A 22889-nucleotide genomic window follows, 5' to 3' on the forward strand; every position below is an offset into this window, starting at 1 on the left:
GACATTACCAGAGTGATATATATAACGCATCATATTGTGGTGGGAAGTACAGTAATGACCAGTAAGATACATGAATGGTGTCAACGAAGTGAAGTCGTAATTGTGAGCCAGTACGTAGTGTATCATGAGGATTGAAAGGCACAACTGCTGGTGGTAAATGAAAGAACATGCCAGAGAAGTAACATTGCCGCATGCGACACTAGCATACTGTCTCGCAATCAAACAGCACTTCAATTATCAACCGCAGCAGTAACAGGAGACGTGGGTGAAGAAGAGGAGGGCGAGAGCTGCTCCCTCGTGTCATGGAAATCTTCTTCGTGCGCCTTCACGTGGTCACCTTCAATCCTCGCGAGTTCCTATTCATCGCCCTCACCAATGGGCTGGTATGTGCTCCTGTCGTTACGATAGAGTAGCCGGCTAACCCATCCACGTTCTGTGACTCGACGGGAGCCAGAACGTACCGAAGGGCTGCGGGCATTGGACATCAGAGATGCCCGCTCGGATTCATAATCCAGCCTCTCCTCTGCAAAGATACATTCAATACCGTTCGACTGGAAGAATTGGAAAATTGTACCTTCACCGAACACAGCGTCCATTTCTTCGAGAGGAACACCTTTAGTCTCGGGATATACTACGTTCAATCAGTGAGCATCGAAAACGGCATGCAAGAGCATCTACCTACAGAAATAAACGAGAATGAAACTGCATGCGCAATAGAACCCATGCATAGGGTATAATCTCCATGTAATGGCTTCTTGGAGGTATGGAGTTGTCTCTCCGACGATGAAATTGAATGCCCTGGTCGTGTCAGCTGGTTGACATGTGAGAGATGCTTCGAGCTCACCAATTGGTTGCAGTTGATATCGATACACCTTTGGAGCGGAATGTGAGGGGCATGATCTGAAGCAAATTCAGCATCTTATTAGCCTATCGCTGAAAGAATATCACCTCGGGGGGATAGAGCCATGGAATGGGACCCCAACTAAGATAATCATATCATATCGAAGGCTCAAAAAATGTGCCGAGAAAGCTTACCTATAGCCAAATGCAGCATTGTAGACGATAACACAAATAACCACAGCATTGGGTGTAGCTGGTATGTCAACGTACATCCACCAGCCAGTCAAGCCCAGGGCAATGCCCATCTACGTATCGGTGAGCACCCTGAAGGCCGTTCATCAGAAAAGGAACCAACAATAACGGCACCAGAAAGTAGAATAACGCGACGACCCCAACGGTCTACGAGATACCAGCTATAGGAGTGTTTAGCTTTCCTAACGGGACCGTTGGTAGGATGCCACTCACGGGGGTAAGGTGCTCAAGGTGTAAATGATCGCATTGATACCCGTCATTAACACAGCATCACGGCCAAGCCACCCGGCCTCTGCGTTTCAATGAGATTTTTGCCAGACAAAAATATTCGTCCACCCGTACCTTCAAAAACAGATGCTAAACAACACGGACTTTGGTCAGTCAAAGATCACTTTAGTGCGAGATAAAATGCGTACGAGCGTAGTATCCAATCACTGGATGTCGTTTCGACTCATTAGTTTCATGAAAGCCGCACAAAGGCAGACACATTACCGTTGATTCCATTCTGGGAAAAATATGTTCATGACGGCATGATATGGGTAAAACGGCAGAAGCTTACCAGTTGAGCAAATGCTTGGGAAGACATGGCAAGCAACACGCGTCGTTTATACTTCTTCCACATCACAGCGTACGAGCGTCCTTCCCCAAGTTCACGCTGTGAGCGTTGAATTGTAAAAATGATGATAGCTGCATCAACAAATAGCGTACCTCATAAATGACTTTGTCCTTGATTTCTTGGAATTCCGCTTGAGCGATGATGTTATCAGGATCTCCTCCATGCAGATCCACGATAATACTCATCCCGGCAACATCTCGGTCAGTATCAATCAACCATCTGGATAGTCTCAGTGCATACTACCGTAACAATGAGAGATGGCATACCGAGGGCTCTCAGGAATAACCAGGCTTCCCGCAGCGAGGATGCTTCCAATGACGCATTGCAGGAAAAGGGGAATACGCCAAGAAAGGTCGGATTCGATGAATGAAGAAAAATAATCCACCCACTTTCGGGAATGTTAGCTTGCCTTGATAAATGTAACAGACAAAGACGACTCACAACAGAGGTTGCATAGCCGAAAACATTGCAGGTGAATTCCATGCACGCAAGCGCGCCTCTCTGCAAACCAACTTAGTAGCATAAATGTGTAAAGTTTAAGACCTACATGATCAGGTGGAGAAATTTCGCTTTGATATATAGGAACGATCGTCCTGAAAAGTGCGCTGAGCACTTGCACAAAAATTAAACCTTGAGGACCTACGACAAGAGCCCAACTCCACAGCCGCTTACCACTCGACCAACGATCATGATGTAGTAACCTGTGGTAAATGTCTGAATAGCACCACCAATGGTGAAAACGATAGCTCCAGTGAAGAGGGTCCCCTTCCGGCCAATTATGTCGCCGACACGACCAGCAGCAATCGACGTGGCTGTGGATGTCATTATACAGCGCAAAACCGGTCATTAAAACATACCAAGTGCCCCAAGCTCGAGAACTGCGACCATGGTACCAACTTCAATGGGACCGGGATTGTTGAAAAACTGTTTGAAATAGGGACCGGTGATGATACCTGACATGACGCTGCCACATGGACTCAGTAGCTAGTAATCCAGTGAGAGATGTGTCTAACGAACCCCTGGTCATATCCGAACTAGAAAGCAGCACCAATGATTAGTTTTTTATGCCTCGTTCCTCGTGACGTAGCGTACCAGGAAAACACCCAAACTAGCGAATACAGAAATAGCGTAAAGGAGAGGTTGCCCGACTAATTTGCGTCGAGAGGGCAGAGGAGCAACATCCACCATAATGCATGGACTGGTGATGGTAGGAAACAGTTGATAACAAGAAGTAGGGAGGGAAAGCAGAGAAAGCGTCGATGCCTAAAAGCGGTGTGTCGTACGTACAACGCCACTCTGAATCAAGTGACTCCACTGGTAACACCATCAACTTAGACTACTTCATTTGGAGAACATTGCGTCAAGACACCGCAAAGGCAGACTACTAAAGCATGCCACGCTCGGACCATTCTTCAGACTCCTCATCAAACGTATCATATGATTCTGATGAAGACTACCGTTTGGCCCAGAAAGAGTGGAACGAGAGTTTAGAAGAGCTTCAGCAACTTGTACTCGTTTTACTACTGCCATGGGTGGGCAAGTACTTTGGCAGGAGGTGTAGTTATTGGCGTATGTGCAAACGTATCAAGCCTGTCTACACTTACGAATAATGTGTCTTGCAGTGTATGATCGTTATACTCGTGTCGGTCTCGGCAAGTCATTTTTCATGGGCGAGAAGCCTTTGGCATGGACATTCTTCTCGCGATGAATGATGCGTATTATATTGTAGGTATGTCTATGTCAGGCATAAAACTTTGGTCCTAACTTCATCCTCCAAGCTGTCCGACGTTGGATTCTACCAACCAGGCTCTCCAATGCCCCAACCGGTTTGATATACCTCAGGAGGTCATCTACCATCTCATCTGCAACTGCCCACTCCTCCCTCGAAATCAGCCCATGTAGTAGAATATACCATGTATCATAATTCGTCGGGACTCTCCGGTTTGCCATTTCCCTGTAGTAGCCCAATGCCCCTTGCAATCCTTCTGGTTCTGGGTTCTCCAAACATGCTTTGATCAGTATGTGGTAGGTCACCCGATTAAACCGGATGTTTCGCTCCTTCATCCTTTTAAGGATGTATCTCCTGCTTTCCTCGGCCAGGGCGGTGTTGGGCCATACCTGGCGGTGCAAGGATGCAAGCACGCCTGTGTATGTCACGTCATTGGGTTGGGCATCCGGATTCGTTTCCATCCTCTGAAGTAGCTCCATTGCTGTTCTAAGACCTTCCTCCCATGGCTCGCGAAGCTGTTGGTCTATGATCGCGCTGAAGACGGCGACGTTGGGCACCACATTTTGCTTCTTCATCAGATTCAAAATAATGTCGATAGCGTCAGTACGCCCAACCCTGAGAAGAGCTGAAAGTACAGAGGAGAACGTGAACGCATCGCCGGTCAGCCCATCTTCTCGGAGACGCTCGAGTAACACCGACACCGCACGGAATTCGCCTCTGCGGCCATGGTGACGCAGGAAAGTATTGTAGGAAACGATGTCTGGCTTTGGGCCATTCTGCCGCAAATTCTGCAGCAACGCATCGGCGTCACCCGGTCGTCTATTATTGAGAAGACCGTGCAGTACTGTATTGTATACAGGCAATGCGTCCGCAGTGTTCGGCAACGAACCGTTAGCAAGCTCCCGCTTAAATATTGCAAATTTCTCAGTAGCGTCGTCTGGTCTCCAAGCGTTAAATAAGGTCGAGATGACAGCGCGATATGTCAAAATTCCCGGTCGAATCCCTTGGGAAACCATGTTATCCCAACTGGTGGAAGCGGCATCAGCTTCTCCCATGCTATCAAACCCATCCAAGAGCGCTGTCCAGGTGATAACACCAGGCTGGATGCCACATTTAAGCATGTCATTCCAGAGATTCTCCGCCAGGTCCCGACGGTGGCACCGCAAAAACCCTGTCAAGAATGCTGCCCAGACGATCTCTTGGACTACCACAGGTCTTTGGTTGGACTTCTGGGAATCACGGGTAGCGAGATATGGCTCTGGACCATTCAAACCGTCGATGATTGCCCGGTATAAGTTCTGGATCTGTGAAAGATCCTGATCCCTTGAGAGATTTGTGATATGAGTGCTGAGTGAGTGTTGGCGAGAGATGAGTCTTGCGATGTCAGCCCGGCGAACATAACTTTGAACTTTTGTCCGGAACGAGATGTCATCAAACGATGCCGTGAACTCTTTCTGAGCAGACTGATTTATGCGTACAGGATTGTCGAGCATTATCTTCAGTGCGCCCTCGAATGAATCTTCGAGTGCATGTGCGGCTATTGCTGCGAGGATGAGTGAGAAATTGGATTGGTGGGATAGCTGGTCGCCTAGAAAATTGAGAGCTAGCCCATTCTTATCCTCAACATCTTCCTGCGTTGGGGATGGTAGGGGCTCAGACACGGTCTGGTTGCTGGAGTGAACCAGAAAACGTCTGTACAGGTGAAGGGCTGCCTGCGAGTCGCCTCTCTTTATATGTGCAATCATACAAGTCGTGAGGGCATTGACTGCACCCTCAAAGGCGGCAGCAATGGCTATGCCCTCGATGACCTTCCTCTCGTCTGCGTGCCAAGGCTCAGAGTTGCCCGTGAAGCACAGCTGAGCAGCGCGCTCGGAAAACCCACGCAACTCTGGACCGAGGAGTCGCAGTAACTTTCTATCTTCCAACTGCGACCATAGCTCTCCTACTCGCGCGATGTCACCAGCCTTCAGAGCGAGACGAAGCTCGACAACCTTTTCGTCAAAGAAGTTAATATCTGGGTCGGAGACAGCAGCAGCGCCTGACTGGCTCAGTAAGCTGATACGTTGTTTGATGTTTTGACAAAGAATTGCCGGGCTTTGTGTGCATACAGAGACTGGAAATTCTGCGAGCCTCTCCGTGTCGTGTCTTTTGGATAGTTTTGTCACCGAAGGTCGCACTTTGGAGCTACCGAGACGGTATCCGAACGCAGTCGGCGCAAGGAAATCAAGCACGACAGTAGTTCGCCTTGCTTTTGTGGTGGCATGACGTAGCATCTGCAAGCTGACGATGAAAGAAGATGGAGACTCGGACCTCCAATTTGTGACTTATCTTATTTACGTTTATTAGATTCGGAAGCTTGACCAGGTCCGCTCACTTTCAAGGTTATTGTACACTCCATCACAAACCAACTGCAACATGGGCCACGGAAATTCCAACAAACTCTATATCACACATGCAGAACATGCCGGCGAATTCGGACAACATTCTGCTTCATCTGGGTACAAAGCGTAAGTCTGTTCTACGCCTAAATTATGGAGTTCTCATGTTTTGCACAGAAAGCTTCAAGGATCGGACCCTCGAGTGCAGACGCCATTCGACTGTTGCGCGCTTTCTTTCCAGCCATTTAGTCATCCAGTATGCGCCCGCAATGCGGATGGAACAGGCTTCGTGTTTGATCTCGTAAACATTATTCCTTGGCTAAAGCAAGTCGTCCTCTCTTCCTGCAAGGTGACGTTTGTCTTATGCTTCCATTCAAAGGCAGCATAACAATACAAATCCCATTACAAAAGAGCCCCTCGCACCCGCTGACCTGATATCACTCCAATATTCGCGCAAAACATCTGGCGAAATTCATGATCCAATCTCATTCAAGCCATTCAGCGAGCACTCGCATATAGTAGCAATTGCAACCACAGGAAATGTTTTCCTTGCAGAAAGTATCAAAGGCGGCAAGGATCTTCTTGAAGATGCAAAATTCAAGAAGTTAGTTTTCCAATCTTTCTCTATCATTCTGGACTCAGCATTACTCTTGCAGGGAGGACGTCATCACATTGCAAAACCCTCATGGTCTCCCACCTTTGTCTACAACCAATACTACTGCTACTGCCATTGTAAAGAAGGATGAGAAACCCAAACCAGCTACTGTTAAAGTGATCTCTGAAGTGAAGGGTAAAGCCGCTGTCCCTTGTGAGCTCCACCATTTTTTTCGCGGCAGGATGCAGCCTGAGTACTATACCAGGGAACATTTCTCCTTATTCTAGCGGTGCACCCGGTGCATCATTGACTTCAACGTCTGTGGATCCTCAGACACGAAGTTCACAACTACTGTGGGACGAGGTGCGCAAAAAGAACCGGCTGTGACGAGCATTCTTGTTGATGGTAGCTTAGGAAGAACTGATGTTCGAAGAAATGTCGAACCCTCCCAAGGGCAAGGGGAAAGAGAAAGACGTTGGGAAACGAAGAGCATATGTCCGGGTTGTGACCAGTTTGGGCGCTTCGTTGAACCTGGAGTTGTATTGCGACAAGGTCGGTGCTACTTGCTCTTGTTGACGTCGCTAACATTCCCTCACAGGCACCGAAAACTTGTTACAACTTTCTCATGCTTGCAAGAGCAGGGAAGTATGATAACTGCCTCTTTCACAGACTTGTTCCTGGCTTCATGGTACTTCTTCATTCGTCGTCTCGCGAGATTAGATACTCATGTCGCCGTAGGTGCAAACAGGTGACCCTACTGGTACAGGCTCTGGTGGAGAGTCACACTGGGGTACTTCTTTCCGAGACGAGCATGACATGAGAGGTGCCGCTAAACACGATAGTCGTGGTATCGTCGCCATGGCCAACAAGGGCGCTGGCACGAATACGTGCGTCTGCCGGTTTACCTTGTTTTCCGTTTCACTGACGAGTGCCACTACAGGTCGCAATTTTATGTCACATTCAAAGCTACACCAAATCTTGACAACAAGCACACTGTCTTCGGCAAGCTAGTTGGAGGAGACGACGTCCTCGATGCTCTGGAAAAACTCCCTCGTAAAGATGGAACAGAGCGCCCAGCGAAGCCGGTGCAGATAACGGAAGTCATTATGTACGTGCATTGCTTTTTTGCTCAGACCTATATTCATATAGTTTCCCTTCTAGACACCAGGATCCCTTTGAAGCATACAAAACACGGCTTGCAAGAAAACTTGCTCGGCGTGCAGAAGCACAAGATGATGCCAAGAAACAACCTGACAAGATTCAAGGGGATGATATTAATTGGTTTGGGGTCAAAGTTGGTACTGGGGACTCGGCCTTTGGTGGGGGTGCTGGAGGTGTGGGGGTGGGAGTGGGCAAGTATCTCGGCGTCAAGAGGCCGTTAGATCAGGTAACGCCTGGCGTACAAGCCAATGACGTCGGTGACGATGCCAAAAAAAAGCGAAAAATAGGGTTCGGAAACTTTGACAGTTGGTAGTAGACCGATACTGTTGCTCTAGTCTGACGTCTAATATTTGTATCATTAACTGTCATCCTACTGTAGTGTCGTAGTATCTGTAAATGTCTGGAGAAGGCCTAGGCCACGAATGAGGATATGAGTAATGCCAAAATAAAAATATCTGTGATACTATGCGTGCTAAATAGCAGGTGCTAACCAGGTAAGGGAACTCGCTCCCTCTTAGTCTCTTGGAGTACTTGCTGGGCTTCTAAATGGAAATGAGGATAAAGGCCGTCCGACAATCGTGAACTACTCTGACCTTCTGAAACAAGCGGCAACGACCTAGGTGGAGATGGCAAATCCAGGTGCACTTTAGGTTCAGCTTGTCCAAGCTAGATATCATGTGAAAGGGGGAAAATAATATCCGACAGTTCGCACTGACCGCTTCCCCTTGTAATGCCAGGAGCTCCGCCTGGACGGAGTCCTCCTCATCATGTGTTAATCGATTCGCCAGCAAATCACCGATTTCCTGTACACCATCCTCAAAACAGCACAAGAAGCACGGAATATGACTTACTCGCTGATACTCTCTCGCTTCTTGCGTCTCATCCATGAGCTTCTCAACGCTCTCAATACTCATCTCGCGATGGATTTCTTTAAGAACTTCATTTCCTTGCTTGAGACCGTGAAGGACAGAAACCTCGACCAAAGAAAACTCGATAGTCGACACCTACAATGAACATTGGGTTTCAGCGTACATTTGAGCAACATGAATGAGACAGACCAATTGTTCCAGGTTCTCTAATTGACTGTCGGTCTTCAGCAGCAAGCTCTGCTGGTACTTGCGCCTTCGGAGGGCTATGACGGCACGGTCCTTCTGACCGGTAGCGAGATGGGCTTTCGCGATTTCATGCTCGCGGTCGAGCACGACTTGTATCTGTATTAAAGGGTTATAGACGCAAAACCCCTACGAGTGTGGTCTGACCTTCTTCTGGTACTGCTTTAGCTTATCGCGCTGAAGTTTGAGACTGCGCAGTAGATGCTCTTGTTGGGCGTTACCGTTTGGTTGAGAAATCATGAAAGCCCACGCACTCGAGAATCGCCCGATCATGAGCAGTGATCTTGGGTGCCGACTGGCTCAACCCCATGGTAATGTCTGTGTTGACGAGGTTGTGGAGACCACCGAGTCAGTCCGGTCCGTGTGTAGTAGCAACACTGCCACCACTGAAGTGGCTAAATCCGGGTCATTGCTATTGGAGACTCTACCCCACAAACAAGACCATCAAATAGCGATATGTCATTAAAGACGTTATTTACAGCGTTGAGTAAAAGTGTTGCAATACAGGTACGGAATTTAGACTCTGTGTAGTATGAAGCAGCGCACAGCATGGGGTCGCATAAAAATACAAAACAATCATTGCTTAATATCTGATATCTCAGGGCGAGCAAAGCGCAACTCGGACGAGGAGCGCGGGGGTTCTGTGAGTTCAAAACTCGTAGAAGGGAGCACTCCGTCTTCAGGTTTCGTATCATAGGGATAGTGCTTGTGGTTTTGGAATCGGTTAGTCCTACCAAATTGATTTGAGCCCGTGGATGTTAGAACGACCCGGGAGGGCGACCGACGTCTACGCGGAAGGAGCTTTGGGCGCGTCAGCGTATATAGGATTGTGTTGAAGAATCCAGACAAGAGAAGAAGGGTGTCTGCCCAAGCCGTCACTCCCCATGGCACTTTGCCTGTGTGAAACTCCGTGAAGCGGGCAGCAGTGATAGGCAACACCTGTCAAAAATATCAGAGGGTGAATAGCATATGAGCAATCCCACCTACTGTGATAATGTAGACTGCAGGGTAGCTGGAAAAGTAAAGATTAGAAACGTTTTACTGACTGTGGGTCATCGCCAAACTCACAAGAGCATTCGTAGCGCGATGGCTCCTTCGTCGCCCCGTTGTCGGGGATCAGAACCATCGGACGGTGTTATACTGCGGATCTCGGAGGACGCCCACCGAATCTTGTATCCATCAATGCTAACGATCCGTTTGACCACAAGAGCAAGGAAGATGTAGACAACGATAGTGATGAATGCTGCAAACCACATCCACATGTATTGGAGACCTATTCGTTGGAAGTTGTTACGTTCTATCCAGCACCCTGTGAAATACAAAATTATTTAGCGGCGTGGATGAGCACTCTCACTGAATTGCGGACGTACAATGCCCGGTTGGTCCATAGAAATCATCAATGATTATGTTCGGTATTCCGACCATCAGGCCAACAATTATCCATATAATAGCTGAGCCAAGTAGTGCTCCTTTTGGAGGGGTACTCCACCTCAATATCAGTACCTGCATCGTGTGCAAGGCGATAGTCTGCAGAAATGAGAAGGGATTCCAAGAACCATATCGGGAAGTAGTTACAATTGTGCTGTTTTTGGAAAATTGGTTAGCATCTAGATGTAAAACTTGAACGATACATCGGACTCGCCTGAAAGCTGCCCCCGTATTGCCTACATGCTTGAAGGCACCTGCGATAATTGTGGTGAATTGGCGCTCTCAGGTTCTACCTCAAGAATGATGATACCTTGCACAGTGCATATGGTGCCGGGATATATTTCCTGGAGATTGAAATCAAATTTATTGAGCGGTCATGATACAAAGTGTAAACCCACAGCAGCATCAATCCATGCGATATCGAACATTCCCCCTGAAAGATTGTCAGAAGACTGTGGTAGCGGTACTGACAACGATGGCTCACCTATTGCTTGAATGAGGTCAAAGACCATTAGATTTAAGAAATAATAATGAACGTGAGTGTCGGTGGACCATCTGCGTGTAGCACCCATTCGAATTGTGACAGCGCTATACTAATAACAGGCCTGGGGTAAGTCTGCGAGCTTGAAAATTGAACAAGATACGTACAGTGATGTATGCCAGGAGAGTTGTGATAGCCAGTACGGATAGTGATGCGGCCTCTACGATGAAGACTAGGCCCAGTCTATCATCGAAGTCGAAAGCAGTCGCTGTTTCTAGCGGATTGGCCATAGTATCTGGTTGTTCAAGAAGAAAAATGATGAGTGAACAAATTGTTGCGCCCACACCCATTTTGCAACTTATAATAAAATAAGCACCGCCGCGTCCGCATTTCGGATTTCAGGACGGCTTCAGGCCTCAGGGGCTGAACATTTTGCAATTAAATTCCCAGATCTGGAATCAAATGAGACAAACAAGCTGTCGTTGAGCTGTCCTGACTGCTGCCGATCGATCATGACAAAGTTTCCTCTTGAATTATTAGGTAATCCGCCGGCCCCGAGTTACTTCAAGGGAAAATTTATGGTGAGAATATCAAGGGTCCGTCGTATATCCCAACCTAAGAAAGTTTTTAGAAAAACTAGGGTCGAGCATAACGCGTGGAACATTGAAACTTTGCTTGATATTCTACCCGGTCATGATGGAAACGGAAATAAGCACGTGAGATGTCACAAACACATGGCTATCGCGTGAGGGGTATATACGACGTCATCTAGGGTATCTTCCGTCAATGATGTTGTCGGGTTGGGGCATGGTATATTTGGCAAAGCAATCATGCACATAGTCGATCTCTCCAATTCGCTCATGCATTCCGCTGATGAAGCTGGGCAGCGCGCAGAGTCCATTCCAGTCATCCGTGCAACCACGGATGCCCGTTAGTGGCACTACACCATCGTTCAGAAGAAACCGGATATGAGTCGGTTCCTCTGACGCTGGGCAACTGAGTACCTGCGCTACAAGCTGGCTGGCAAAAGATGCAATCTGGCTAGCAATGTATGACTGATGTGACTGGTTAGAAATAGAGGCAAGCGGTGGTCTAGGAGACTGCGTACACGGTGAGGGGGTATATGGTCGGTTGGAAGAGGACCAGTTACAGCTAGACTGGTAAAGTTCAGAGCAGTGACGACTGAGCCCTTCCGTTAGCAGTCTTGCATTAGAAAGGAAGAAAATAGCAACCTACTATTGGAAATGACAGTGTCATGGGTAGCGTCCACGTATATAGGTTGATTGAGAGGGAATGTGATATTGCTCGAGTCGAGAGTGCTGTTGGTGCTGCTGTTCCAGACATTGATGGGAGTGTGAGTGAGGCGCGACACTAGTTCTTGAACATAGCCAAGGCCCTGCGCTGCTGCTGTTGGATTACCTGGTCCATGGCCATACCAGAAACCTTTGTTCACAATGAACTCATTAGTCACTCAGGCTGCAAGTTTACCACTCAATGTACTCACTAAGATCTGCAAATAAAGATCACCGCCGAGCTCAACAAGGATCATTTGAGAACACATACCGACGTAATACTCGTATCCTTCCCATTCTTCCTCAGTGAAAAGGTCGCAAAACTTGGAATATCCCAGGGCCACAGTCTGCAGGATGTCAGAAACTCATGAAGACCGTGTAAATGGTCTAATCACCTCATAGGCGCACAGTGTCTGCATATCAGCCAATCGTGAGATGGTCAAATTAAATCCTTGGATCATTGGTTGCAAACGCATTTGAGCGTCTTTGAGATAGATATTCGCCCATTTGTTAGCCTGAGTGCCACCGAATTTGCTGATATCCGCCGTATTGGAGTTTGGGCATACATGATTAGGAGAGAGGGTGTTATTGAAGTTGACCCCCTCGATGATGATCTCCTGGTGATAGTCGGTCTCGTAAGTTCTGATGTCAAAAAAGCCTGCAGCAAAGTTCAGGCTACCAATAGCGTGATCAGGCATGGAGAACGCAAAAATATGAATGAATTGCTCACGCAGAATCCACCATGCGATCTATACGACACAGGCAAACAATCAGAGCGAATTGTGGAACAAACTTTCGATGCAGACAAACCTTCAGAAGTAGTACGGAATACTGGGAGGTCCGTGAAGGCATTAAGCAAATTGCCGTATCTGTAGCGAAAGGCAACCCCGTTGCTAAAGCTGATGGAGGGGAGCCTCAGTGGAAATATCGTAAAGGAGAGCGAACGTACAGCGAGTCGCGGCCGAAAGGCGTCAATATCTCTGCGCCCAACTTATATGTCCAGGTTGCCAAGAATTTCAGATCACCAGTGACATTGAAGCCTTCTTTCGATGCAGCAGTATGAATTTTAGAGGCAAAGTGAGAAACTCCGGAGTCAGAGGTTGGATAGCGAGCGCCATGGCGCATTAAGAGATGGACTGCGTTGAGGCCACACCCTTCTGGGATGATGGGGGATGCATCAGGAAGGCCAAAGGACTCCACAGAGTACATGGGGGCCAAGTTTCCCCAGTGACGCATCACATCGAAAGTGGTGTCTGCGCTGTCTGCTGAATATGAATTGGGCCTTGACAAGGGATATTCGTTTTCGACCTTAGAGAACGGGATGGCAGTGACAATGGCCGCAGGTTCGGCACCAGCTGATTTAATAATTAGACCACAGGAAATACAACACTAGCATGGTCACTAACTAGGCGTTGGACCCGCATAACCGACTTGAGATCCATCCGGGAAGTAAGCGTTAACAGCAGGGGCGTTGGTGGCACCGGGGGGAGGATAAGAATCAACAAGGGTTGATCCTGCATAGCTGGACGCTGACTCTGCAGTGCAGAATGGCAGAGCAAGCAGCAAAACGACGGCACTGAGCATGGCTTGATAAGTTTACACCAACTGTCGCTTTTCTGAGAAAGATAGTGAGAAAACCATTTACAACATCTGGTAACCAGGCCAGGCGGATAATTTTGAATCTAGACACAGCGGACGACTCGGAGGTCGAACGTTCTGAATGTTGAACTATAGGTGTTGTGAGACTAGAAGTAGAAGCTCTGCCGGCAGAACTGGTAGAACCATCGTGTTTTGTGAGCGCGTGGCAGATACGGCAGATTCAAAAACACTTGTACTTGTTTCATGGCACGAGAAGTAACTGCATGGATGTCAGACCAACTCGATATAACAACATAAAGTCAATGAAACGAAAACGTCCCGAATCAAGTATTCGTGGTCCAACTCACGTGCTGGCGCGTCGCTCACGTGCATATCACAAGTGCGTCGACGCGTCAACCTTCCTCGAATTTCAAAGCGCTGCGATCGACATCCTTTGCCACCCACGTAAGACTCGTCTTGAAGAGCACAAGTACCCGAGAAAGGAAGTAATTTTATAGTTTTTCTATCGATTCCAGCTTTCGATGGGTTGTATTCTATTTGAGTCCGAGGTACGAGGATGAAAATAGAATTAGGTCTATGTGGCGACACGCTTCTTTTGTTTTCTCACCTTTCTTGCTTCTTACTAACTCGTTAGTATTCGCAATTCCTCTACTCCGAGACTGCGCTCTCCGTTCGTCGCATTCTTTTCGTATATCTGCTTTTTCGAACTAGTGCTATACAAAACATGCCGAGGATTAGAAACGACCCGAATCTCAACGTTTGTCCGGACTACGCATCGGATGTCTTTGCCAACATCCGCGCTCAGCTAGTCAATGAAAACACCACTGAGGCTCAAGCAATGCAATTGCTTCGGAACATCTGGGAGGCAAATAATAACGCTATCAAGGTACTTTGGCAGCAACAAGTAGATGAGGATAGGGAACGCCAAGAGCAACGCCAAAGGCTAGACGAAGATGAACAGGAGAGACTCGACCAAGCAAGGGTCGAAGAGGAAGAAGCAGCGCGCAAGGAGGAGAGAAAAAAGAATAAGCATAAATTCATTCCGATACTTCAGACTGGGATTCCGGACGAACCGGCAATCACACCATGCTCTTACGCCCTAAAGAAGCTGGACAAAGGTGAGTACGTTGAACTATGGTACTTCACTAACGACGGCCTGGACGAGGCCAGCATAAAGAAGACCATTGACGACGACACCATGATCCTTTCAACTCTGGCAGATGGCTCTACGGCCTGGGTCTCATCGGCCTCCACACGCAGCGCTCGCTCGGTGGTCAATGATGAGAACTTACCGTTTGAAGAATTTTGTCAAGCTTGTCCCTGTTTTCTGACCGCGATCGAAGAGGCGGAATGGCCAGAGGACAGGGTCCGGATGATGGCTCGCTTCTGGATGAACATTCAAGTTCACAAGTTTCGTTCACTCAGAGACCCCATAGCGCAAAAGACGCTCTTAGTATATCAAGCGGAGCAACGAAGACGATGGCACATCGCAGCGAAGTCCTCTGTTGGACCTTATGATCTTTCCGAGGTCAACGAGAAGGTTCTCAAAGACACGAGGGACAGGGTATATTGGGACGAGCGCAGTAAGAGAGACAATGAGCGTGATTACAAGGTCAGAATCTAATTTAATAATAAGCAACAATTAAACTAAACAATGTGTTTTTTCTTTTTTAATCAACATCGAACTAAAAAATGCTACACACGCTACACGCTACACGCTGCACGCTTCACGCTACACATCGTTTGCCACACGCTACGCGCTACACCCCACTCGCGACATGCTACATCCCACTCACTACAATACGACCTTGCGTCACAGTCGGAGCACAACACCAGTTCCTCCTCGAAGCATCGTGACTGGAAGGAGTCGCGCAAGCGTTCTCCCTCTCCAGATCACTCGAGCAAGTCAAAGAAGCCACGCCAGGATTTTCGAGCAGGCGCAAGCGGAGGAGTCCTCTCTGCTTGCGCCGTATGTCTCGGATGAAATCCGCACAGGATTATCGAATGCAAAGCGACCAGAACCTGGGACGATGCATACGAGACTCTCTCTGCGCGGATCAGAAAAATCCTCACCATGCGCGACGGAAAACCCATATGCAGCGACTGGCAAAGAGTCAATGGCTGTTCAGAGATCACTCACGACCGACGTCATTTCTGTTCAGGATGTGGTGCCTCCACTCACGGTGCTCAAACGTGTCCTCGAGCACAGAGGGCGTGAAGCGCTCACCCCGTACAATCCTGAAGCATGGGAGTCCAGGCTCGCAGCAGCTGGACTTATGGATAGATACTCTCACATTCCTGAAGGATTGCGCAAAGGTTTTCGTCTCGATATTCCTAGCATTAGCATCACGCAGGTACCGCCAAACAAACAATCAATTAATACATATCAACGAGAATTTCAGGCAATCGTGCGAACTGAACTTGAGAAAGGAAGGTACATTGGGCCGCTACGAGCCAAAGACGTCGAAGAACTCATCGGTCCATTTCAATCTTCCCCTTTCTCCATCATTCCTAAACCAGGACGCCCCGGGCGTTATCGTATCATCCAAAATTATTCATTCCCGCATATTACGTCCGCGAAGTTTCCCAACCCCTCTATCAACTCTCATATTAATCCGGACGACTTTCCCAGCACCTGGGGCACCTTCCATGTCACAGCGCTCACACTCAGCCGTTTACCACCAGGTTCACAAATCGCCATTAGAGATGTATCAGAGGCTTATCGCACGGTCCCAATTCACCCTTCACAATGGCCTGGATCCGTCGCGCGCGTGTCAGAGGACCTTTTTTGCATCGACACGTGCATGTGTTTTGGCTTACGGCCATCAGCAGGGGCATACGGTTCTCTTGCCGACGCAGGTCTGGATCTTTTTCGCTCACGGGGAATCGGGCCCGCATCTAGATGGGTCGATGACCACTTATTCATACGGATACTCAAAGAGCACATCGCAGCCTACAACGAGAAAAGACGAGAATGGCACAGGGACATTAATGACAGAGGGAAGCATCAGGATGGAGGTAGGACTTGGTTTGGAGGCTTCGTGTTCGAAGATGGGACCTTGGAGGAATTCGACGAAGATTGTCGATTCCCGATCGTGGATCTTTCCGGCGCATCGGCAAGATCGATTGAAGATGCAAGGTTCTCGTTCAACCTTTCAGACGTCGATGACCTTTCAGAAGAACTTGACATACCATGGGAACGTCTCAAGGACAAGGCTTTTGCCTATGCTAACCAGTACATTGGCTTCATGTGGGATATTGAGAGGGATAAGGTTTATTTGGATGAAGAGAAGAAAGGAAAGTACTTGGAAGCGATCAGAGTGTGGCAGAGTCGCGACACACACGTGCTCAATGACACGCAGCAACTCTACGGTAAGTTGCTGCATACCACGCTTGTCATGCCGAAAGGGCGTGCTTATCTTACGTCGCTCGAAGCGATGCTATCCCTTGCGTTCATCAAACCTTTTATCCCAAGGAGACCCATCAAAAAGCTCGAAGCTGACCTCGCCTGGTGGAAGCTTTTATTGCAGAGCTCTTTCGTCGGTCGCTCGATACCGAGACCACTCACGCTATACAATCCAGAAGCGTACTCGGATGCAAGCTCTGGATTCGGAATCGCCATCACCATTGGCCTTAAGTGGAGAGCATGGCGATTGCGCAAAGGGTGGCAGACCCTTAACGGAAAAAGGGACATCGGGTGGGCAGAAGCAGTCGGGTTTGAGTTACTCGTTCTCTACCTTGTCAGCATGGGAGGGACACAACGTAACTTTAAGGTATTCGGAGACAACCAAGGAGTCATTGAAGGTTGGAGAAACGGGCGCAGCAGGAACGCGGCAGTCAACGAAGTCTTCCGCAGGATCTTCACTTTTATCGACGATTCCACAACATCGTATTCATTCCACCCTACCTACGTCGCCAGCAAAGCCAATCCAGCGGACGATCCGTCCAGAGGTGTTTACGGCAGCACAGAACACTTGCTACCGGACATTCCCATCCCCAGCGCACTCAATCCCTTCATCATTAACCCATTCATTGCCTCCACAGACCCGGGAGAATACAATACGGATGGAATTTCACCAGATACCCTCGAAGAATCTTCTCTCGACGGTGCCCACGGCACCGTCGAGAAGGTCTCAGGAATTGTCGATGACGCACTCTACCACATCCACCAGAGGCAACAACGCGCCGACCAATATCTCTCGCTTTAGTGCAGCTCTTCCTCTTGATCCAATAGCAAAACCATTACCATACAGAACGGGACTAACACCAGTACCCTCACAACACCGTCCGCACTGTTTAGCACGCGACAGATTGAAGCTCTGGTTTCCGTTCGAAACCAGGACAGCTACAGGAGCAGACGGTCAGTTCCTAACTATATCGGACGAAGACTTAGAGAGAGTATTAACGGTGATGAATCTGTCTTGGGCGCCTGGGACGAGAGAATGTTATGGGGCAGGTCTCTTGGTTTTCCACGTATTCTGCGATGAACGGAACATACCAGAGAGCCAAAGATGTCCGGTAGACACCCGCACCATGCTGAACTTCATAGCGAGCTGCGCCGGAACATATTCCGGAAAAACCCTAACAAACTACGTTTATGCAGTGAAAGCTTGGCACACTCTCCACGGTCAACTCTGGGAAGTTCAACAGGACGAACTGAAGGCGTCGTTAGACGGAGCTTCGGAGCTAGCACCAGAATCCTCTAAACGCGCCAAGCGTGATCCTTTCACAATTAAATTAATCCTGGACATTCGATCTCACCTTGATCCGTCAACGCCTCTTGACGCCGCAGTATTCGCGTGTCTAACGAGCGCCTTCTACGCATTGTGTCGTATCGGAGAGCTCACAGTCAGAACGATGAAGACTTTCGATCCAACGAAGCACGTCAAACGTTCAGACTTACAGATGGATGTAGAGGACAGACACGGGCTCAGGGTCACCAAGATATTCTTACTGCGCACCAAAGCGGCCTTGACAGGTGAAGGCGTATACTGGGCGCAACAACAGGATGGCTCAGACCCCAAAGCGGCTATACTCAATCATTTTTTGGTCAACGAGCCGTCACGAGGCGGACACTTGTTTGCTTGGAGACACAAGAAGGGTGTGAGACCATTGACTAGATCAGAGTTCTGGAAACGGATTAGCGGGATAATCAAGAGGGCTGAGCTAGGGAATCTGAAAGGACATGGATTGCGCATCGGAGGTACCTTGGAGTATCTGCTGAGAGGAGTCCCCTTCGATGTAGTTAAATCAATGGGTAGATGGTCGAGCGAAGCGTTCACCATCTATCTACGCAAGCACGCATTAATTTTGGCGCCTTAGGTCCTGTTTGGACAGCGAATATTATAATTCAATTCAAAATTCGACCATCATGTGACACTACACGTAAGCCAGCTGTGAACCTCGGGTTCACCGTGTCGAGTGGCACACTAATTCCATCACAATGTCTGATAAGTCTGGTACTGGTTCTACACGCTCCCTTCGGTCTCAAGGTCCTGCTGATAAGAAAGCTGAGGGGACTGGCACATCCCGCAAGGCTGCTGCGATCTGGACAAAGGAGGAGGAAACAGCATTGCTTGAGTCTCTTCTGGGCGCTCTTTCTTCCTCAGGTGATGGTGGCTTCAAGGCACCTGCTTTCAATGCAGCAGCAGAAGATCTGAAGAAGAAATTCCCTGATCAAAGGGGTGCAGTAAAGACTGGGACAGTGTGCAAGAACAAATGGACATCGGTATGTTTACATAAAAGAACTCAAATTTCTTATCGGCGCTGGCACTAACATCAGTGCAATATCTTTCTAGTTGAAAACATTGTATAATGCTGTAGTTGATATCAAGAATACATCGGGATTCACATGGAGTGATGAAAATGGGGCAGGTATTGCATTGAAAGATGATGACGTCTGGGTCAGATACATCAAGGTGAGTATCGTACAAAGGAGCTCTAATACATGTACTCAATGTCATCTCTTTTGGCAGCACCATCCCACCGCAAAGCCCTTCAGGAACAAAGGATTCTCCCACCTCGCCCTTATGGAGCAGCTGGTTTCTAGTCAGGGGAAAGGCAAATACGTCTTCCGACCCCATTCCACCAGTACTAGTGCCGCCCTCAACTTGAATCCCACACCAAGTCCCACCACATCTACTACCACTGGCTTTATCGTCCCCCAGACCCCTAACCGTAATTTCACCACCATGCGCACTCCAGACACAGGCTTACTGGCCAGTGCAAATTCAAGTCAGGGTATGGATCCGGAATCCATCTCACCATCTGTCCCATCCACCTATCTTTCTCACTCTGCTGGCTCCTCAGTGGGAGCATGGACAAGTGTCAGCGATACTAGTGGAGCAAAGCGCAAATATAGCGCACTCTCTCCTGAAAGCGCTGCAGGCTCCAGTCACTCGAAACGGAGTCGTCCTCCATCTGCAACGCTGAAAGTTCAGCAGGAAGGCGCGGAAAGTATGAAGGATCTTGTCACTGTAGTTCGTGAGATGCAGAAGAACATGGGGCTGTCAGCCCCCCAGCAGTTACCATCACCACCCCAGCAAGTTTCAATGGCCGGGCTCGTGCAGGCTATCGCCCTCCTCAACCAATATGCTAACAGCGATCTTTTTGAAAGTGTTGAAGAGCAGCTGGCTATCGCTAACTATTTAGCGGATCATGAGAGCCAGGCGGTCCTTTTCTGCTCATTAAATGAGCAGACAAGATGTGCCTGGTTGGAGCAGAAGCGGCGCCAGCTGTGTGGATATGCATGATACATTCATTGTCGTTTACCAAATTACATGATAGACTGTTGTGTACTACGTACTAGTACTTTGAACTTCGATCCCTATGAAAACTGTATAGCAGGCTATTCTACAGTTACAGCAGCCCCCGACGTGCGCGCTCCGCAAGATAATCGGTCCACATCGCTGCAGCGATTCCATCTCGACGGTTGTCTGCCTCCCTTCTCTCCCCAGCATCTGGCTGTCCTTCTGAAAGTGTGCCCAATACCGCACCATGAGTATCATCATTCTCCGCGAGATCATAATCCTCCTCGGGGTCGAAGAAGTCGGGATCGTGCTGGCGAATGAAGTTGTGGATAGCGCAAAGCGCTGCTGGGATCCGTGCTTGAATCTCCATGCTGTATTCTGGCGCAACCTGTAAAATCCGCCACTGACGCTTCAGGACTCCGAAAATACGTTCAATAACGTTGCGTAGCGAAGCATGTCGTAGATTGAATAGCTCTTTAGGATCTCTGGGCCTGTACATATAATTTAATCACACTAAGTACTAAGGAGACTCAGAGAAAACTCACGCAAGGTTCGCCTGACGCCACTCCTTCAGATGATAGCGCACGCCTCGATAAGGGATCAGTAGTGCGTCACAAGTGCCAAAACCGGCATCTGCGAGAAGATATTTCCCTGCAGGCATGTATAAGTCGGTTTTGCGTGCGTCATTCCAGAGTGATGCGTCAGCGACTGAGCCATCCCAGCCACAGAGAGAATATGTAAAGCGAAACTGGAAATCGCAGATGAACAGACAGTTCTGGGACAAGAATCCCTTTCGGTTGCGCAGGACGACATGGTCGTCGAGTGATGTGAATGCACGGATGTGGGTGCCATCTATGGCACCGATGCATCGATCAAAGAACCGGAATGACGGGTTGTCATGTATCATTGCGGAGATTGGTGTATTTTCGTTAGGAAACTTAACTTGCGATGTGTAGAACGGATGGGATGAAAAGAAAAAGAGCATCCGCTTGAAATATCTAGAACATGGTCATATTAAATGAATTAGATCAATAGATGTGAATGTACTACCTTGTTATGGTGTCTGGAGAGTGTTGAAACCTCTCCCCAACGAGGCGAGATGAAAGTCCAGTCACACATGTGTAAAGAAAGATACCAAGTTGCTCGTCGACCGAGATGCCATTGCGCGACTGAACAAATCCATGCTTGTGAAGAGTCTGCACCAAGCTCTCAAAGACTTCAAGATGGACGCCAAAATTATGTTTGATACGATCTGGGTGACCAGTAATCAGTTCAATCACCCATGCCTTCCCTGTTAAGATTGATGTGTGGTATGGCACTTTTTCAGCGCGGGATGTAAGTAGCAACTTGTAGTAGTAGGTGATCTGAGCGATAGCGATTGTTATCGCAAGAAGAATGAGGTGTTTCCGACGCAAGTCACTTTGTGCTTCGAGGTCCATGCTTAGTTGCGGTGATGGTTGCAGTGCAAGATCTAATTCAGTAGTATTAAGTTAATCAATAATCAGAATCAGTCGGAACAGTCGGCGGAATCTAGGTCACCAAATACATCACGTGCAGTGTCACATGATGGTCGAATTTTGAATTGAATTATAATATTCGCTGTCCAAACAGGACCTTACCTGCAGGAATCGCAGGCGCTGGAACCGTTCACTCGCTACACAATGCCGATAATGCGTTAACAAGGTGAGTTTACAACACTTAGCCCTTCTCCTTAGAATGGGGAGTCCACGCTGCGCCATGACGCGTTGCAGGGCTCCTTATATTTGGGAATCACGGCTCATCGGGACTTCCTTCACAGGTTTCGAAACGGTGTTTCGGGTCGTAAAACCCTGCGGGTTTTAAGCCCAAATAGCTTCTCAAACGTAGTCATCACTATTTGTTTCGATCAGATATCATTACTGGTTAATATATCTGATATTCTTTGTGTTCAAAACAAAAACCGGTAGCTACACATAGACACATTTTATGTCCTTATTTCCCTCGATTTGTCTCTCCGCCCAACTCCAAGTCCATAGCGGCTCCCCTCTCGCATACAGGCATTCTTGAACAGCTCTTTTAGTGAGTCTTTACCACTTGTCGGTCAAGAACTTGTCACCAGCCTCCACGCAAACGGTTTGAACAGTTACCACCAATGACTCATACAGAGGGTGAGTGTGGAAAGAAGATGGAAAAAAAGAGAGAAAGCGGGTACAAACCAACGATTGTCGCATGGTCAGTCCTTCCTACAGGACGTCGCTTCATTATCAGCCACCTGGGTTGTCCGTGACCGCCTATTATTCCACCCATGGCACGAGATGGTAGTAGGTGATAGTTACGCAAATGGCTGAAGACTTTCTCCACACCATCTTCAATCCCAGCATCCAGAGGACAAGCCAGGGAGGTAACCAGTGGAAGAGAAGATTCGAGTTGGTCCCAAAGTATATGATATATAAGGGTTGAGACTCAGTACCTTTGCAACCACACGTCGTGCAAATTCATTAGTAGGCAGTATATGCCCATACGACCACCAATTGAATACGTACAGATGTCCAGCAAGATGCGCAGCCCAAAAACCGTCAGCTAAATGGAGAATCAGCCCGCAGCAAAGAATGTAACAGGGAAAATCCAACTCTTCTAGCCATCAGTATCTTGTGTGATCCCTCTCAAATTAATTTGAT

The 22889-nt window shown here is 48.3% G+C and overlaps 8 protein-coding genes across 8 annotated transcripts; 3 read left to right on the forward strand and 5 right to left on the reverse strand.

Moving 5' to 3' along the window:
• Window positions 1-7: 7 nt before the first annotated feature.
• On the reverse strand, window positions 8-3009 carry HD556DRAFT_1264986 (general substrate transporter). The gene is made up of 19 exons (XM_041299094.1): window positions 2801-3009; window positions 2726-2742; window positions 2566-2672; window positions 2352-2520; window positions 2256-2301; window positions 2150-2209; window positions 1975-2096; window positions 1801-1927; window positions 1652-1747; window positions 1585-1597; window positions 1509-1526; window positions 1435-1449; window positions 1306-1384; window positions 1196-1253; window positions 1036-1145; window positions 949-982; window positions 845-900; window positions 683-798; window positions 8-631 (listed from the first exon to the last, which is right to left on the reverse strand). The coding sequence occupies exons 1-19, from the start codon at window positions 2894-2896 to the stop codon at window positions 357-359; spliced, it is 1614 nt and encodes a 537-aa protein (XP_041164664.1). The 5' UTR covers window positions 2897-3009; the 3' UTR covers window positions 8-356.
• HD556DRAFT_1340738 (uncharacterized protein) lies at window positions 3010-3509 on the forward strand. The gene is made up of 2 exons (XM_041302075.1): window positions 3010-3433; window positions 3487-3509. Exon 1 carries the CDS (start codon window positions 3100-3102, stop codon window positions 3316-3318), a length of 219 nt encoding a protein of 72 aa, XP_041164665.1. The 5' UTR covers window positions 3010-3099; the 3' UTR covers window positions 3319-3433; window positions 3487-3509.
• Window positions 3010-5786, reverse strand: HD556DRAFT_1340740 (uncharacterized protein). Its single transcript, XM_041302076.1, has 3 exons — window positions 3487-5786; window positions 3331-3433; window positions 3010-3277 (listed from the first exon to the last, which is right to left on the reverse strand). Exons 1-2 carry the CDS (start codon window positions 5708-5710, stop codon window positions 3366-3368), a joined length of 2292 nt encoding a protein of 763 aa, XP_041164666.1. The 5' UTR covers window positions 5711-5786; the 3' UTR covers window positions 3010-3277; window positions 3331-3365.
• A 66-nt stretch (window positions 5787-5852) lies between these two features.
• On the forward strand, window positions 5853-7999 carry HD556DRAFT_1502551 (peptidylprolyl isomerase-like protein 2; the record flags this gene model as incomplete). Its single annotated transcript, XM_041308977.1, has 10 exons — window positions 5853-5944; window positions 5993-6169; window positions 6195-6419; window positions 6472-6623; window positions 6676-6773; window positions 6825-6962; window positions 7009-7098; window positions 7149-7297; window positions 7351-7518; window positions 7572-7999. The coding sequence occupies 10 exons, from the start codon at window positions 5853-5855 to the stop codon at window positions 7882-7884; spliced, it is 1602 nt and encodes a 533-aa protein (XP_041164667.1). The 3' UTR covers window positions 7885-7999.
• HD556DRAFT_1340781 (Snf7-domain-containing protein) lies at window positions 7840-9052 on the reverse strand. Its single transcript, XM_041302077.1, has 3 exons — window positions 8831-9052; window positions 8630-8782; window positions 7840-8575 (listed from the first exon to the last, which is right to left on the reverse strand). Exons 1-3 carry the CDS (start codon window positions 8954-8956, stop codon window positions 8114-8116), a joined length of 741 nt encoding a protein of 246 aa, XP_041164668.1. The 5' UTR covers window positions 8957-9052; the 3' UTR covers window positions 7840-8113.
• A 64-nt stretch (window positions 9053-9116) lies between these two features.
• Window positions 9117-11091, reverse strand: HD556DRAFT_1340791 (uncharacterized protein). The gene is made up of 10 exons (XM_041302078.1): window positions 10760-11091; window positions 10596-10704; window positions 10510-10544; window positions 10422-10455; window positions 10326-10365; window positions 10259-10265; window positions 10054-10210; window positions 9752-9992; window positions 9671-9695; window positions 9117-9622 (listed from the first exon to the last, which is right to left on the reverse strand). Exons 1-10 carry the CDS (start codon window positions 10940-10942, stop codon window positions 9260-9262), a joined length of 1194 nt encoding a protein of 397 aa, XP_041164669.1. The 5' UTR covers window positions 10943-11091; the 3' UTR covers window positions 9117-9259.
• Window positions 11092-11348: 257 nt separating this feature from the next.
• Window positions 11349-13468, reverse strand: HD556DRAFT_1502557 (histidine phosphatase superfamily; the record flags this gene model as incomplete). Its single annotated transcript, XM_041308978.1, has 10 exons — window positions 11349-11647; window positions 11701-11774; window positions 11829-12035; window positions 12097-12102; window positions 12156-12231; window positions 12280-12559; window positions 12615-12633; window positions 12695-12783; window positions 12834-13239; window positions 13291-13468. The coding sequence occupies 10 exons, from the start codon at window positions 13466-13468 to the stop codon at window positions 11357-11359; spliced, it is 1626 nt and encodes a 541-aa protein (XP_041164670.1). The 3' UTR covers window positions 11349-11356.
• Window positions 13469-14207: 739 nt separating this feature from the next.
• HD556DRAFT_1534060 (uncharacterized protein) lies at window positions 14208-15107 on the forward strand (the record flags this gene model as incomplete). Its single annotated transcript, XM_041309556.1, has 1 exon — window positions 14208-15107. The coding sequence occupies one exon, from the start codon at window positions 14208-14210 to the stop codon at window positions 15105-15107; it is 900 nt and encodes a 299-aa protein (XP_041164671.1).
• Between the last annotated feature and the right edge of the window lie 7782 nt (window positions 15108-22889).

This window comes from Suillus plorans (genome assembly GCF_016647745.1).
Source record: "Suillus plorans strain S12 chromosome Unknown HD556scaffold_8, whole genome shotgun sequence".
Classification (NCBI taxonomy): domain Eukaryota; kingdom Fungi; phylum Basidiomycota; class Agaricomycetes; order Boletales; family Suillaceae; genus Suillus; species Suillus plorans.